The 13815-nt window shown below is 57.0% G+C and overlaps 1 protein-coding gene across 1 annotated transcript; it reads left to right on the top strand.

Annotated features, from left to right (window-relative positions):
• Positions 1-9955: 9955 nt before the first annotated feature.
• On the top strand, positions 9956-11973 carry Fzd9 (frizzled class receptor 9). Its single transcript, XM_076840684.2, has one exon. It carries the CDS (start codon positions 9956-9958, stop codon positions 11729-11731), a length of 1776 nt encoding a protein of 591 aa, XP_076696799.1. The 3' UTR covers positions 11732-11973.
• Positions 11974-13815: the final 1842 nt, after the last annotated feature.

Here is a 13815-nt window from a genome sequence, read left to right as displayed (position 1 = left end):
CCACGTCAGCAGGGCCACCCACCCTCAGGCACCCTGGGCACCGCGCCCAGAGCCCACAGTACTTTGAGAGGCCCACCAAAATGCTTCCATTTCTTTTAAAAATAGAAGGGGGGAAATCACGTGGCTGACTTTTAAATCAAAATGTTTTCACATACGATAGTAACATATTCATCTTTTACCAATGCAATCAGAAAATGTAATTTTTAATGTTTTTTTGTTTGTTTGTTTTGCTTTTTAATGAAAGAAGGGGCCCAGAAAGCAAAAATACCTAAGGTCCATGAAAGTCAAATGCAGCTTCAAATAACAACTCTAGACATGACCTGAGAGTCATGGGCAGATCCTGAATGGAGATGTGGGTGTGTTTGAGAGAAAGAGACAGAGGGTCAGAGAGGTGGGGAAGGGTGATGAGAAGCTTGATGGGAAGGAGGAAGGGCTGTGTGAATGAATGGTCATCCTGCTGTCCCACTCATGTGTTGAGTCCCCACCCCACCTGGCACCTGGATGTCACCAGATCCTTTCACACCCCCTGAGGTAGCTGAGATGCAAAAACACAGAGAGGTTTGGTAAATTGTCCAAGATGACACAGTTGGTGGGGCACGATTTGAATGCAGGCTGCTGACCCCGGGAACTGCTCTTAACTTCTGGGACCTTGTGCCTCAGGGCCTGAGTGCCCCAGTGGGGGCCCTGGGGGACGATGCTAGAGCGACAGAACCCAGATGGGGTGTTGGGGAGCGCACTGCGGTCCTCCACTGGGGAAACTGCCCACCTCTCCTCACACCCGAAGCTGCACCCCTGTAGCCCTTTGTGCCCGAGAGGCCTGCTGACCGGCCGTGGAAGGAGCAAGGCGAGCGGCCCTGTGGGCAGAGGAGCAAGGAGCAGCTGAGGTGGAGAAGCAAGCAGGGCCTGGCTCTCAGCCTGCCCAGGACTCAGTTTCCTCATCTGGGCAATGGGGGCCAATAGTCCAGGGATGTAGCACCCACCCAGCAGGTGCGTGGCCCTGAGTACCCTCCCCAACACAGCAAAGAAAGGAATGGGGCAAACAGGGTGCTGGGTAGGAAAGGGTCTTGCAGAGCACAGGGACCCTGACTCTAGGAAGGCCTTGCAACTCCTGAGGAGAAAGGCGAGAGTCTGGCTGACTTTCTAAAGAAAGTAGGTGTGATCCCAGAACTCGAAAGGCTGAGGCAGGAGGACTGCAAGTTTGAGGCCAGCCTCAAAAAAAAAAAAAAAAAAAAGCTAAGAAGGGCCAAGAGAGGAAGAAGAGGCTAAGTCACTTAAGAAAATCCAGTTCTGTTGGATGTCAAGGCCCCTTGCAAGGTCCTGGGATCAGGCTTGTCCCCCCCCCCCGGGTTTCAGCCCCCACCCCAGGCCTGCTGTTGCCCACCCTGGTCACAGCTCTGGATCCAGGGCTTGTGGCCCACGGCTCCCTGTTCAAAGGAACAGAGGATGAAGCAGCAGGAAGAGGGCAAAGAAGAGCAGGGCAAGAGGGAGGTGGGGACCAGGAGTGTGGGGACCATGGGGGACCTCAGTATGCCACCAGCCATGCATTAGTTGAAGACAGGGGGCACCCTCTCCTCCCCGGCCCAACTGAGCCAGGGCTGGGGGGACAAGCACAGTCAGAGCCAGTCCCTGGCCTGTGGTGGGCTGGGATGTGGGGAGGGGACAACGTGGGAAGGGCCACAGCAGGGTGGGCAGGGCCTCCAAGCCAAGCAGAGCTGCTCCCTGGAGGAGGTGTTGGTGCCTGAAGTTGGCCCGACTCCAGGAGGATCCCAGGGAAGCAGCGGCCTGGGCCTGCTCCCAGCTGCAGGACCTGGACAAGAGGACCGCAGTCTCGGGTCCTGGCCACTGTCCATGGGCCTGAAGGGCACTATGGGGAGGGGCAAAATGAGCCAGAGAGGCAGGCGGCAGGCTGGTGGGGTGAGGCCCATGGGGAAGGCTGCAGACCTCCCGCTGCCCCCCCCCAGGCCGCCTCCAAGGTGGCAGGTGGGTCCAGGTAGGGGTCTGTCCTTGGTTCCGACCCCTGGCTGTGGCCAGCCGCAGGACTCCTCCAGGGTGTGGCATAGCCACACGGGGATGACCTAGAGACAAGCATGCGTCTGAGGCTCATTTTTGAGGCCACGTCATGGTTTTCTGTGGCTGTAACTGAGCGCCACACGCTGGGTAGTTTATAAAGAACAGGGGTTTATTTGGCTCTGGAGACTGGGCCGTCCGAGAACCCAGAGCTGGCCTCCGGTCAGCCCCTGGTGACATGGAGCAAGCTGGCTCATCTCTCCTGCTATAAAACCACAAATGCCACCATAGGGGACCCACCCTTGGGACTTCACCAAATCCTAAGCGCCTCCAAAGGCTGTGCCTCCAAGGGCCTTCAGCCTGTGAATGTGGCGAGTCCAAGTCCCAATCCCTGTGGCTGGGGAGGTGCTGGCTGCAGGGAGCCACCTGGAGGCGTCCTGCCCCTACGGGCCACCATCGGTGGGCAAAGCGAGGGTAGTGGAAGCAGGAGCCCCTCTGGGCCTGCGCAGCCCAGCCTGGGCCCCCAGGACCACCACTGGGGCCAGGGGAGGGCTGGGAAAGGGCTCTCTGCCACCAGCCGGAGGCCTGGACGGGGGAGGCTCTGCCTGTCCTGAGGGTGCTGCCTGGCTAAAGGTCACCCTCCCACATCTGACAGGCCTCCTTGGGCTTCTGCCCTCACACCTTAGGCACATGGGGCAGAGAGCCAGGGTCCTGCCTTGGCTGCACTGGGCTGAGATGACCGAGCAGGGAGCCAATGGCCCAGAGCCCCCTGGGGACCTTGGAGCCTCCAAAGACAAGGGCCAGGCAGAGGAGGACGCCAGGAGGGGAGTGGCGTGTCCTGAAAGGAGCCCGAAGCCACCCTCATGGTGCCTCCCACCAGAGAGGGTGGGGGTCCAGCGGGCCCTGTCTCTGGGGCAGCCTGAGCCCTTCCTGCAGGGCTGCGGGCTGGGCAGGGCTGCGGGGGGCAGCGGGGCCTCTTTCCTCCGGCTCAGCAGCTGAGGTTATTTTTTTCTCCTCCGCTGCTGCCGAATTTCCCTTCCCTTTGGATAAATAAGCAGCAGGTTCCAACGTCAACGAAACAGGAGCTCCTGGGCCTCACAAAGCCGCTTTCAGCTGCGGCCGGCGCCTCCCGCCTGCCTGTCCCCGGGGCGGCCAGGGCTCTCCGAGCGTCTGCCCTTGGCCTTCACTCTTGCCCAGGCCCCTTCCCAAGAGCACCGCAGGCCCCTTCCTGATCTGCCTTCTCCAGCACAGCTCCTGTTTGTCCTTGGCTCTCACAGCTCCATGCACCCTAGAAAGCGTTCCAGAACCTTCACCCCTCCCTGTGGCCCCGCGGATAAATCCTGACAGCCGACCCTGGGCTGGTGCCTCCTCTAGAACCCCCTGCCCTCTCTCCCAACCCCTTCGCACTTGGCTTTGAGATTAGCCCAGGCATCACCTTCTCTGACTCTGGCCCCCGGCAGAGGCCGCAGTCGTGAGGTTCTGTCTGTGACTCCAGCTGACCAAGGGCAGGCAGAGCCCCAGTGCTGCGGGTTCACCTTGGGTCCGGACATTTCGCCTGGTGAGTGCTGAGAGGTGCCCAGAGTAAATGCTCAGTTAAAACCTGCCATTAAACATTCACATGAAATCACATTAACATTCCATGTATCGAAAACCAGTGCAAACTCATGGATAGTGTTGGAGGAGTTCAGCGGTTGCCTGACTACAGGGTGAGGAGGGGAAGAAATTTGGGGGGTGGGTGATGAACATATCATTACTTAAAAAAAGAAAATATCATCTTTTTTTTTAAAAAAAGAACATATCATTACTTAAAAAAAGCACCCACCTGTAAATCCTTGCTACTCAGGAGTCAGAGGCAGGAGAATTGCAAGTTCAAGGCCAGTCTAGGAAACTCAGTGACACCTTGTGTCAAAATAAAAAATAAAAAAGGGGGGCTGGGGATGTGGCTCAAGCGGTAGCACGCTCGCTTGGCATGTGCACAGTGCTGGGTTCAATCCTCAGCACCACATACAAATAAAGATGTTGTGTCCCCTGAAAACTAAAAAATAAAATATTGAAAAATGCTCTCTCTCTCTCTTTCTCTCTCTCTCTCTCTCTCTCTCTCAAAATAAAAAAAAAAATAAAATAAAAAAGGGCTGGGAGGTGGCTCAAGGGTAGAGTGCTCACCTAGCATGTTCAAGGCCCTGGGTTCAGTCCCCAGTGCTGCAAGAAAAAAAAATTAAACATAAATAAAGTTTTAAAATCCTGGGCTGGGCATATAGCTCAGCGGTAGAGTGCTTACCTAGCATGCCCACGGCCCTGGGCTCAATTCCCCAGAACCTCACACATGCACACCTTGGGACACTGTCACATGCCCTGAAGCAAGATGCTTTTACTCTGTCTAAGCTTCAGTTTCTTCACTGAAAAATTAAATAATAAATCCTTATAAGGATTCAGTGAGATCCAAATTAGTACATGTTGGTTATTTTTTCCTGTTTTTAAAAACTGTAATTTAAACAGTATTTGATGTCAATAAGAAACATCTATCATTTAGAACCAGGAGGGGGGAAGCCTCCATGAAATATCCATGACCTAGCCAGGTGGTGCACCCTGTAATCCTAATGGCTCTGGAGGCTGAGGCAGGAAGATCACAAATTCAAGGCTAGTTTCAGCAATTTAGCAAGGCTCCAAGCAATTTAGTGAGGTCCTAAACAACTCAGCGAGACCCTGTCTCTAAATAAAATATATTTTTAAAAAAGGCTGGGGATGTGGCTCAGTGGTTCAGTGCCCCTGGGTTCAATCCCTGGTACCAATTAATTAATTAATTAATTAAAATAAAATAAAATAAAAAAATATCTGACCTGAAACAGTTGGAGCTGGGACAAAAATGATGAGTAACATGTGTTAAAATTCTCAAGAGTCCAACCATAGAAATGGTAATTTAAGCTAGATATAACAAGAGGCTGGCAGATAGTGAGCTCTCAATAATTATTATGGATATTCAACTCTTTCCCCACATAACACACCTGCTAAGGCAGCACAGAAGGAAATGGAATATTCGGCCACCGTGCCATTCTTCCACAGACAGTTTGTCTCATTTGGAGAAGGACCACGCTTCAGTGAACAGAGTACAGATTTTGGAATCAGGTCAAACTAACTTTATATCTGACTATTTTTGTGTATGTGCTGGGGACTGAAACCAGGGGGTGCTTAACCACTGAGCCTCCTCCTCAGCCCTTTTTTATTTTTAATTTTGAGACAGGTCTTGTTAAGTTGCTTAGAGTCTTGCCAAGTTGCTGAGGCTGGTTTTGAACTTGCAATCCTCCTGCCTCAGCCTCCTGAGTCGCTGGGACGTGTAACTGCTGTGCCCAGCTTTAAATCTGACTCCAAACGAGACATGTAATTTTGGCCTCGTCACCTGAACATCTTTTAGCTTCAGTTTTTCAAACACAAAATGAGAACAGTGCCATCCATTCCAGGGACTGAGGGTGAGGATGAAGGTGATGTGAGGTCCCACCTCTGACATGCCTACTAGGTTGGAGCTTGTTTGTAGGTTGGTGGGTTGGAATTCAGAAGGTGTTTCCACGGAGGAATCCTCTTGCAACTGATGGTCATATCCCCATCCGGTGCAAACCCTAAAATCTCTGTTACTAAGCTCATTTCACCCTGAATTCTAGTATGCATTAGTCACTGACATCTTAATTAGTTATTGACAGTTTAATATGCAATAAGATATTTGCATTTTCACTGGAGGACATTCATTATCTGGGTCCATTGGGGTGGTTTCACAAGTCCTCTTCAGGTATGTGCAGTTTATCATGTAATACCAACCATGTCCTTCACTCGCGCTTTAGAAAAATTCACTGACACAGCAGAAATTCATTGACCCAGCAATCCAAGTTCTCAGACTCGAGAACTTCCTGTAAAGGGCACCAGGGATTGAACTCAACCACTGAGCCACATCCCCAGCCCTATTTTGTATTTTATTTAGAGTCAGGGTCTCACTGAGTTGCTTAGCACCTCACCAGTGCTTGGAACTCATGATCCTCCTGCCTCAGCCTCCCGAGCTGCTGGGATTACAGGTGTGTGCCACTGCGCCTGGCTCCATTATTTGACTTCTTCAATCACCCCTAGTGTTGAGATGCTTGTGAAAATTTTAAAAGCCCTAATAAGAAATTTTAAAAATATTTCTTTAGTGAATGGAATGAATGCTCTAGTCCAGTCCTTGACATCCCCATAAAGGGCAACTGAGTGAGAACTCAAGCTGCAGGAGGTGGGAACATTCCCTGAATCGTCCACACAGGGATCCCAGCTCTGTGCACCTGGGCACGTGGCACAGGAATCACTAGGCACCTGCGTGTACCTTGTATGTGCACACGAGTGTGCCAGGGCCCCTCTACAGGGACACACGCAGGTTCCCACCTGCCTCTGCCCCAGGGCACAGGTGTGCTGGGTACCTGCTGGGTCTTCCACAGCCTCTCCTGAGGGCCACTCAGGCACTGGAAGAGACACAGACAGTCCTCCTGGGCCCTGCTTACTCGCATGGACCCCTCTGTCCCCTGGGTCCAACCAGAAAGCCTCCTCAACCTCTTACCCCCTGGTATTCAGCCTCCTCTAGAAGGATCCAGGGTCCTTTCCCACTTTATTCACCTGGTGGTGCTGGGATGGAACCCCGGGCCTTGGGCATGCTACGCCAGCGTTCTGCCATTGAGCTATGCCCCAGAGGACATTCTTCTCTCACAACAAACATTGATGGGTGCCTACCCCAGGCTGGGTGCCAGGACGAGAGGGCACAGCCCCATCCTCTACCTGCGGAAGCCCCCCCCCCAGGCTCTTGGGGACAGGCACAGGTGTCACATGTTGGGTGAGGGCAGGGCTGGTCCTGGAGGAGGGGCTGCAGGGCTGAGTTGGGGGAAGAGGGAGAGGCTAACCCTGGAGGGAGTGGCGTGTGTCCAGTGGGCAGGGAGTCGTGGCCACCGTCTGGGAGGATGTGGAAGAGGGTCTCTGAGGGCCAGGGCTGGGAACACAAGTCAGGAGGATGCCCCTTCCCCAGCCCTGGCCCCCAAGAAAAGCGGCAGTTCCCAGGGAGGAGGAGCTGGGCGGGACTCCCTTCCACCTCGCCATCGCCAGGCCCCTTGCCCAGTGAGCAGGAGTGGGGATGGGTACTGACGCTGACCTCCCTCTCCCGTGCCCCAAGTCCTCCTCATAGTCTCCCTTTCAGTGAGAGCCTAGGGTATTGTTCCACTTTTGTAAAGACGGGGATCAAGTGACAAAGCCCGGTGGGTGGGCAGGCGGCCCAAGAGGCCTCTTCTCTCCCGGGCAGCATCTGCATGGGGGCGGGGCTGTTCCACCCCCCACCTCTGGCTTCCCAGGAGCTGGCTGTTGCCATGGTGACAGGCCTGGCATCCACAGCCCCTGGGGCGCCCTCCCCACCATGGCTGCCAGAGGAAGGGCCCCCAACTCCTCTTCAACCTGGAGGGGGCCAGGACACACAAAACATGGCTGATAGGCCCCGCGGCAGGTCTCCAGCAGCCTGAGCCTCTGAGTCCGGCTGCCAACAGAGGGGCAGTTCCAGAACCCCCACAAAGACACCGTGACAGTGGCCGGGTGGGGGCTCAAGGAGCAGAGCTGGACCTCCCTTCACTACCATCCAGGTCTCACGCCTCTTCGGGCCAGTTAGAGGGAAATGATAGGTTCCCAGGTCCCTGGCACAGCCCCTGGTCTCATGGCAGAGCGAGGGGTGGGTGGAAGGCTCACAGTGTGCTGGGACAAGGCAGGTGGCAAGGACCCTGGGGCCCAAGGCAATTCTGCAGCCCCATCCCAGAAGAGATGGGGGTGCCCCAGAAGGTGGTGGTGTGCCAGAGAGCAGGAGAGGGAGGGCTGCAGGGCTGGGAGGGAGCCCGTGGAGGTCTGGAGCGGGCTTGGATGAAATGAAGGGAGACGGGGCTTTCCTGGGAGGGCTTTTGTCACCATCCTAGGAGTATGAAATCTCACCCTGCGCAACAGGAGCTGTGGCTGACATTTTGGGAACCTCTGATGTCCTTAATCAGGTGGTCAAGGCTGGGCCCTTTTTTCCAAAGGGACCATGCTCCTGTCCTCCTATGTGGCAAGTTCAGGATCTTGCACCAGCACCTCTCTCCACTCGGGCATCTCCACAGGTGCTCCATCTCTCTTGTCCTCTCGCCAGGGGCTGGGTGAGCGCCAGTGACAGCATAAGCCTTCGTCCGTCCTCGAAGAGAAGCTGAGCACTAATAACAGGCATGTGTGGGAATGCCAGCCCCATCTCCTCCATCATTGCCACCACTGTCCTGACCCCCGCCTGAGCCCCCACCCCATGCCACACTCTGCAGCAGGCAGGCTTTGGCTGAGTGGGGCTGGGAGGGCAGGTGCCCTCCTCTGGTGGTGGACACTGGCAGCCTCTGCAGAACAGCCCAATTGCCAACCCTGGCCTTTAGGAGCTACATAATCCTGAGTAAAAACTTTGAGTTTTCTGAACTTCAGGGTCCTATCGGCAAAATGGGTACAGGGTTCTTTGTAAGACTACCATGAGTATTAAAAAGGGAATTGTAATGTGCTTGGCTCTCAGTAGGTCCCTGGTCAGGTTCCTTAGCCTCCCTGCCTCCCGAGGACACAGCTGTTCATTCTCTAAGCCTTCCTGAGCAGCTAGTAGGTGTCTGACCCTGGACTGAGACCTCATATAGAATCTTGGTTGTTGTTGTTGTTGTTGTTGTTTATTGTTTGTTTTGGTACCAGGGATTGACCCCAGGGGTGCTCTACCTCTGAGCTACATCCCCACCCCTTTTTATTTATTTATTTATTTTTTTGAGACAGGGTTCTCAGGCTGGCCTTGAACTTAAGATCTTCCTGCCTCAGCCTCCAGAGCCTACAGGGCCCAATTCTCATATGCAGTATTGACTCTGAATCCTCCAGGTATTTGTAGGCTGAGGGGGTGGAGAAGATGGACAATGGTGGGAACAGTCTAAGGGTTCCCAGAGCAGAGTCCCTTGGGGGGTGGTTCTTGGATTTTTCCTGCCCAGCTATCTGGGATCCACAGCAGTTTCTAAGCAGGTCCCAAAGATCAAGGGGGCAACTTAGAGAGAGGTGATAGGGTGCTAACATTCCTCCAGAAGGGAGAATGTTCTTGTGAGAAAAGTAGTACAGCGCCCAGAGGCGGAGAGTTACACACGGAACTTGGTAACTCGATGCCCTTGCACATGTCACGCCTCTCAGCATCAGTCTCTCCACCTGAGAAATGCAGATAGTGCCTCATTCTTAGAAGGATACGCAGATGGCACGAGGTCTAGCTTATAGCAGGATTCCTAGGCAGAGGTGCACAGGAGCTGGATCATCTGTCCTCTTTACAGAAAAGGAAACTGAGACACATAAACCAGCACTTGGACAGTCTGAGTAGAAACCGAGACTTTCCACAAGTGGAGGGAGGCCTCAGACAAGTTCTCTCCACGTGGGAAAACGCTCCCCATACTGGGGGTGTAGGCAAGGGACCGTCGCGGGGAGAGTTTGGGCCGCCAGGGAAGGGGAAGAGCCTGGTGGAAAAGTAAGAGTGAGCCGGTAGAAAACGTTGCCCACACCTCTGGTCCCTGCAGGCGCCCCAGCGCGTCTGAGAGACGCGGCGCCTTTAAAGCCTGTCGGGGGCGTGCCCGGCGCGCGGGCCCCGCCCCTGGGCGTGTCCACACAGAGCCCCGCCCCGGGCTTGTAGCCGCGGCCCGGGGGAGACCGCGCCGGCTGTGGCTCGGCGGCGGCTCCACTGGCAGCGGCGGTGGCGGCTCGGCGGGCTCGGCGGCTCCTGTCCTGCGGGCGGGTGCCCGAGCGCTGCCCGGCGGCGCCCGGACACACGTGGGCGGCTCGGCTATGGCCCGCGCCTCGCGACGTGGCGGGCAGGCACGGGGGCGCGGGACTGCACGGCCCGAGTGAGCCGGGGCCGCGCTCGCGCTCTCGGCCCGGGCCGCCCGGGATGGCCGTGCCGCCGCTCCGCCGGGCGCTGCTGCTGTGGCAGCTGCTGGCGGCGGGCGGCGCGGCTCTGGAGATCGGCCGCTTCGATCCGGAGCGCGGGCGCGGGCCGGCGCCGTGCCAGGTGGTGGAGATCCCCATGTGCCGCGGCATCGGCTACAACCTGACCCGCATGCCCAACATGCTGGGCCACACGTCGCAGGGCGAGGCGGCCGCCGAACTGGCGGAGTTCGCGCCGCTAGTGCAGTACGGCTGCCACAGCCACCTGCGCTTCTTCCTGTGCTCGCTCTACGCGCCCATGTGCACCGACCAGGTCTCGACGCCCATCCCCGCCTGCCGGCCCATGTGCGAGCAGGCGCGCCTGCGCTGCGCGCCCATCATGGAGCAGTTTAACTTCGGCTGGCCGGACTCGCTCGACTGCGCCCGGTTGCCCACGCGCAACGACCCTCACGCGCTCTGCATGGAGGCGCCCGAGAACGCCACGGCTGGCCCCGCTGAGCCCCACAAGGGTCTGGGGATGCTGCCTGTGGCGCCGCGGCCCGCGCGGCCCCCTGGCGACGCAGCCCCGGGCCCGGGCGCAGGAGGCACTTGCGAGAACCCAGAGAAGTTCCAGTATGTGGAGAAGAGCCGCTCGTGTGCGCCGCGCTGCGGGCCGGGCGTCGAGGTGTTCTGGTCACGGCGCGACAAGGACTTCGCGCTGGTTTGGATGGCCGTGTGGTCGGCTCTGTGCTTCTTCTCCACGGCCTTCACCGTGCTCACCTTCCTGCTGGAACCTCACCGCTTCCAGTACCCGGAGCGCCCCATCATCTTCCTCTCCATGTGCTACAACGTCTACTCTCTCGCCTTCCTCATCCGCACAGTGGCGGGCGCCCAGAGCGTGTCCTGCGACCAGGAGGCCGGCGCGCTCTACGTGATCCAGGAAGGCTTGGAGAACACGGGCTGCACCCTAGTCTTCCTGCTGCTCTATTACTTTGGCATGGCCAGCTCGCTGTGGTGGGTGGTCCTGACGCTCACCTGGTTCCTGGCAGCTGGCAAGAAATGGGGCCATGAAGCCATTGAGGCCCATGGCAGCTACTTTCACATGGCTGCCTGGGGCCTGCCGGCCCTCAAGACCATCATTGTCCTCACGCTGCGCAAGGTGGCTGGGGATGAGCTGACAGGGCTCTGCTACGTGGCCAGCATGGATGCAGCAGCCCTCACGGGCTTCGTGCTGGTGCCCCTGTCCTGCTACCTGGTGCTAGGCACCAGCTTCCTCCTGACCGGCTTCGTGGCCCTCTTCCACATCCGCAAGATCATGAAGACCGGCGGCACCAACACGGAGAAGCTGGAGAAGCTCATGGTCAAGATCGGGGTCTTCTCCATCCTCTACACGGTGCCTGCCACCTGCGTCATCGTCTGCTATGTCTATGAACGCCTCAACCTGGACTTCTGGCGCCTCAGGGCCACAGAGCAGCCATGCTCGGCAGCCACTGCCCCTGGAGGCCGGAGGGACTGCTCTCTGCCAGGGGGCTCAGTGCCTACCGTGGCTGTCTTTATGCTCAAAATCTTCATGTCACTGGTGGTAGGCATCACCAGCGGCGTGTGGGTGTGGAGCTCCAAGACTTTCCAGACCTGGCAGAGCCTGTGCCACCGCAAGATGGCAGCTGGCCGGGCCCGAGCCAAGGCCTGTCGGGCCTCTGGGGGCTATGGCCGTGGCACCCACTGCCACTATAAGACCCCTACTGTGGTCTTGCACATGACTAAGACGGACCCCTCTCTGGAGAACCCCACACACCTCTAGTGACAGAGGCCTGGCTCTGGGTAATGGCTGCCCCTTCTTTGCCCTCCCCTCCCCCCAAGAGACAGCTGACTAGCAGCTGCCCAGCTGTCAAGGTCAGGCAAGTGAATGCCAGGGGGCTGAGGACCACAGTGGGGACCCAGAGAGACTCACATCCCTCTCCCCGGCTAGTGCATGGGGGGGGGTAGGCCTGTTTGAGTCCCAGAAGGTGTGAGGAGAGGAGGGGGCAGAAGAAAGCATGGTTTAGCAGGCGCTTATTTAATGATGTAATTTATTGTTGAGTTCCTCTGGAAGCTGTGACTGGAATAAACCCCGGTGTGGCACTGCTGAGTCCTCTCTGGGCTGGGAAGGGGAAGGTAGGATGAGGGTCTGCAGGGCTCCCTGAGAGCAGAGCTGGAGGGGTGTCGGGCTCATTCTCTGGCTCCCCTCCAATCAGGAGTAAGTTCCCCCACGGCACAGCTGTTTTGCAGAAGTGTGTGTTTGCACGTGTATGCATGTGTGCGCGTGCGCAAGCCTCTGAGGCCCGAGTGCAGTGCCTCCAAAGTGTGGCTGGGATGCCTGCCAGGATGCTCAGGGAATCCCGGGGATGACACGATGCCCTCTGGCTCGGGGGTGTCCAGCTGCTCGGGGCTGTGGTTGTCTTCCCTTCCTCACCCTTTGTTTTCCTCATTAGTGGACAAGGTGGGGATTGAGCCTCCTCCACCTTGTCTCAAGGGGTCCCCTTCCCAGGCCTGAGGCTTGAGGATGACCATCATTGCCTCTGAGGGATACTGGCCTGTTCAACTCCTTCTTTGGGGCGCTGGTCAAGGCATCCCCATATCCGGCCCCCCCTTGTCTCTGGGAGGGGCACATGGGCCCAGCTTGGCAATGGCTTCTTGGTAGTGTGGATGTGGGCCTAGAGATGGAAGCCCTTGAGCTTAGTAGCGATTGGCAGCAAGCTCCACACAGGTGGCTTGCACACTTGTGTTGGGAGGTAGGCAGAGGCACTGTGTGTGCTGGGGCAGTTCAGGGCCCTGGGACCTGCCTCCTCTGTCCCCTGTGATGTAGCTGTGTAAGCCACCTGAGACCTTTCAGCTTGTGGTCAAACACCATATTGACCTGGGACACTCACTCCAGCCAGGTAAAGGCACTGGTCACTGTCCCAGGGCCTGTACTACCTGGAGCCAGCATTCGGTGTCAGTGCCAGGAGACCCTCAGGGTCCAGGCTGGGGCAGGTGCCCCCACTGCTTTCTACAGTAGGAGGGCAGAGCCCCTGTGGCAGGACCTCTCAGGCTTGAGCTTTGCCCAGCACCAGCTACCAGTGCACAGGAACCAGAGAAGTCTGATGAGAATCACCCAGGTTGGGTCAAGGTCCCAAGCAGGTCCCTCATGGGTTGAGTTGGGGTCAGACTCATCCTTCAGCACAAGGGTCCCCAGGGGCATGTACAGGAATGTTCTTATCCTTTTCTTCCCACAGCACAAAGTAAGTCTGTGCCTTTGACCAACAATGCTAAGGGACCTTAATTCCTTCTAACTGGGTGAGAAACAGAATGAGGAGAGGTAATAAGGAGCCCATTATGGGAGTGATGGCAGTGGCCGCACTGAGTGGGCTCCCGGGCAGTCTGCAGGGAGTGTGGGGTGCTGAGGGTGTACAATCGGGCAGGGGCCTCTGGGAAAGGGGAGGATTTGCAGCAGTGGTGGGAGTTGAGCATTGGAAAGGCACCAGAGGACCCTCTTCCTTGCTAGGCAGGGGACAGGGGAGGGGCTGGACCTGGCTGTGTCCACTCAGCCAAAAACAAGCCCGGTGCTGACTGCCAGATCCTGGAGGGGTGGGGCTAAAGAACACCGGGGGCAGTGATGCAGTCAGGAGGGCAGGTTTGAGGCTACAATGGTCCACGTTGGCCAGGGCTTGAGAGGAGGGCACACCATGCCAGCAAAGGCCTCTCAGCCCTGGATGAGCCTGTAAAGACCCTGAGGGGAGAAGAAGCATTGATGCTCTAAGCCTTGGACAGAGCCTTCCCCTGGGCATTCAGTGTTGGTGCTTCACTGGTTCAAAATCACAGCCGCATGGCCTGAGGACGTGCTGGGAGTTAACCCAGCGGGCCTCC

Source organism: Callospermophilus lateralis, chromosome 19 (genome assembly GCF_048772815.1).
Source record: "Callospermophilus lateralis isolate mCalLat2 chromosome 19, mCalLat2.hap1, whole genome shotgun sequence".
Classification (NCBI taxonomy): domain Eukaryota; kingdom Metazoa; phylum Chordata; class Mammalia; order Rodentia; family Sciuridae; genus Callospermophilus; species Callospermophilus lateralis.
The sequence above is the reverse complement of the archived record's forward strand: the minus strand, read 5'-3'. Positions and strand labels throughout refer to the sequence as shown.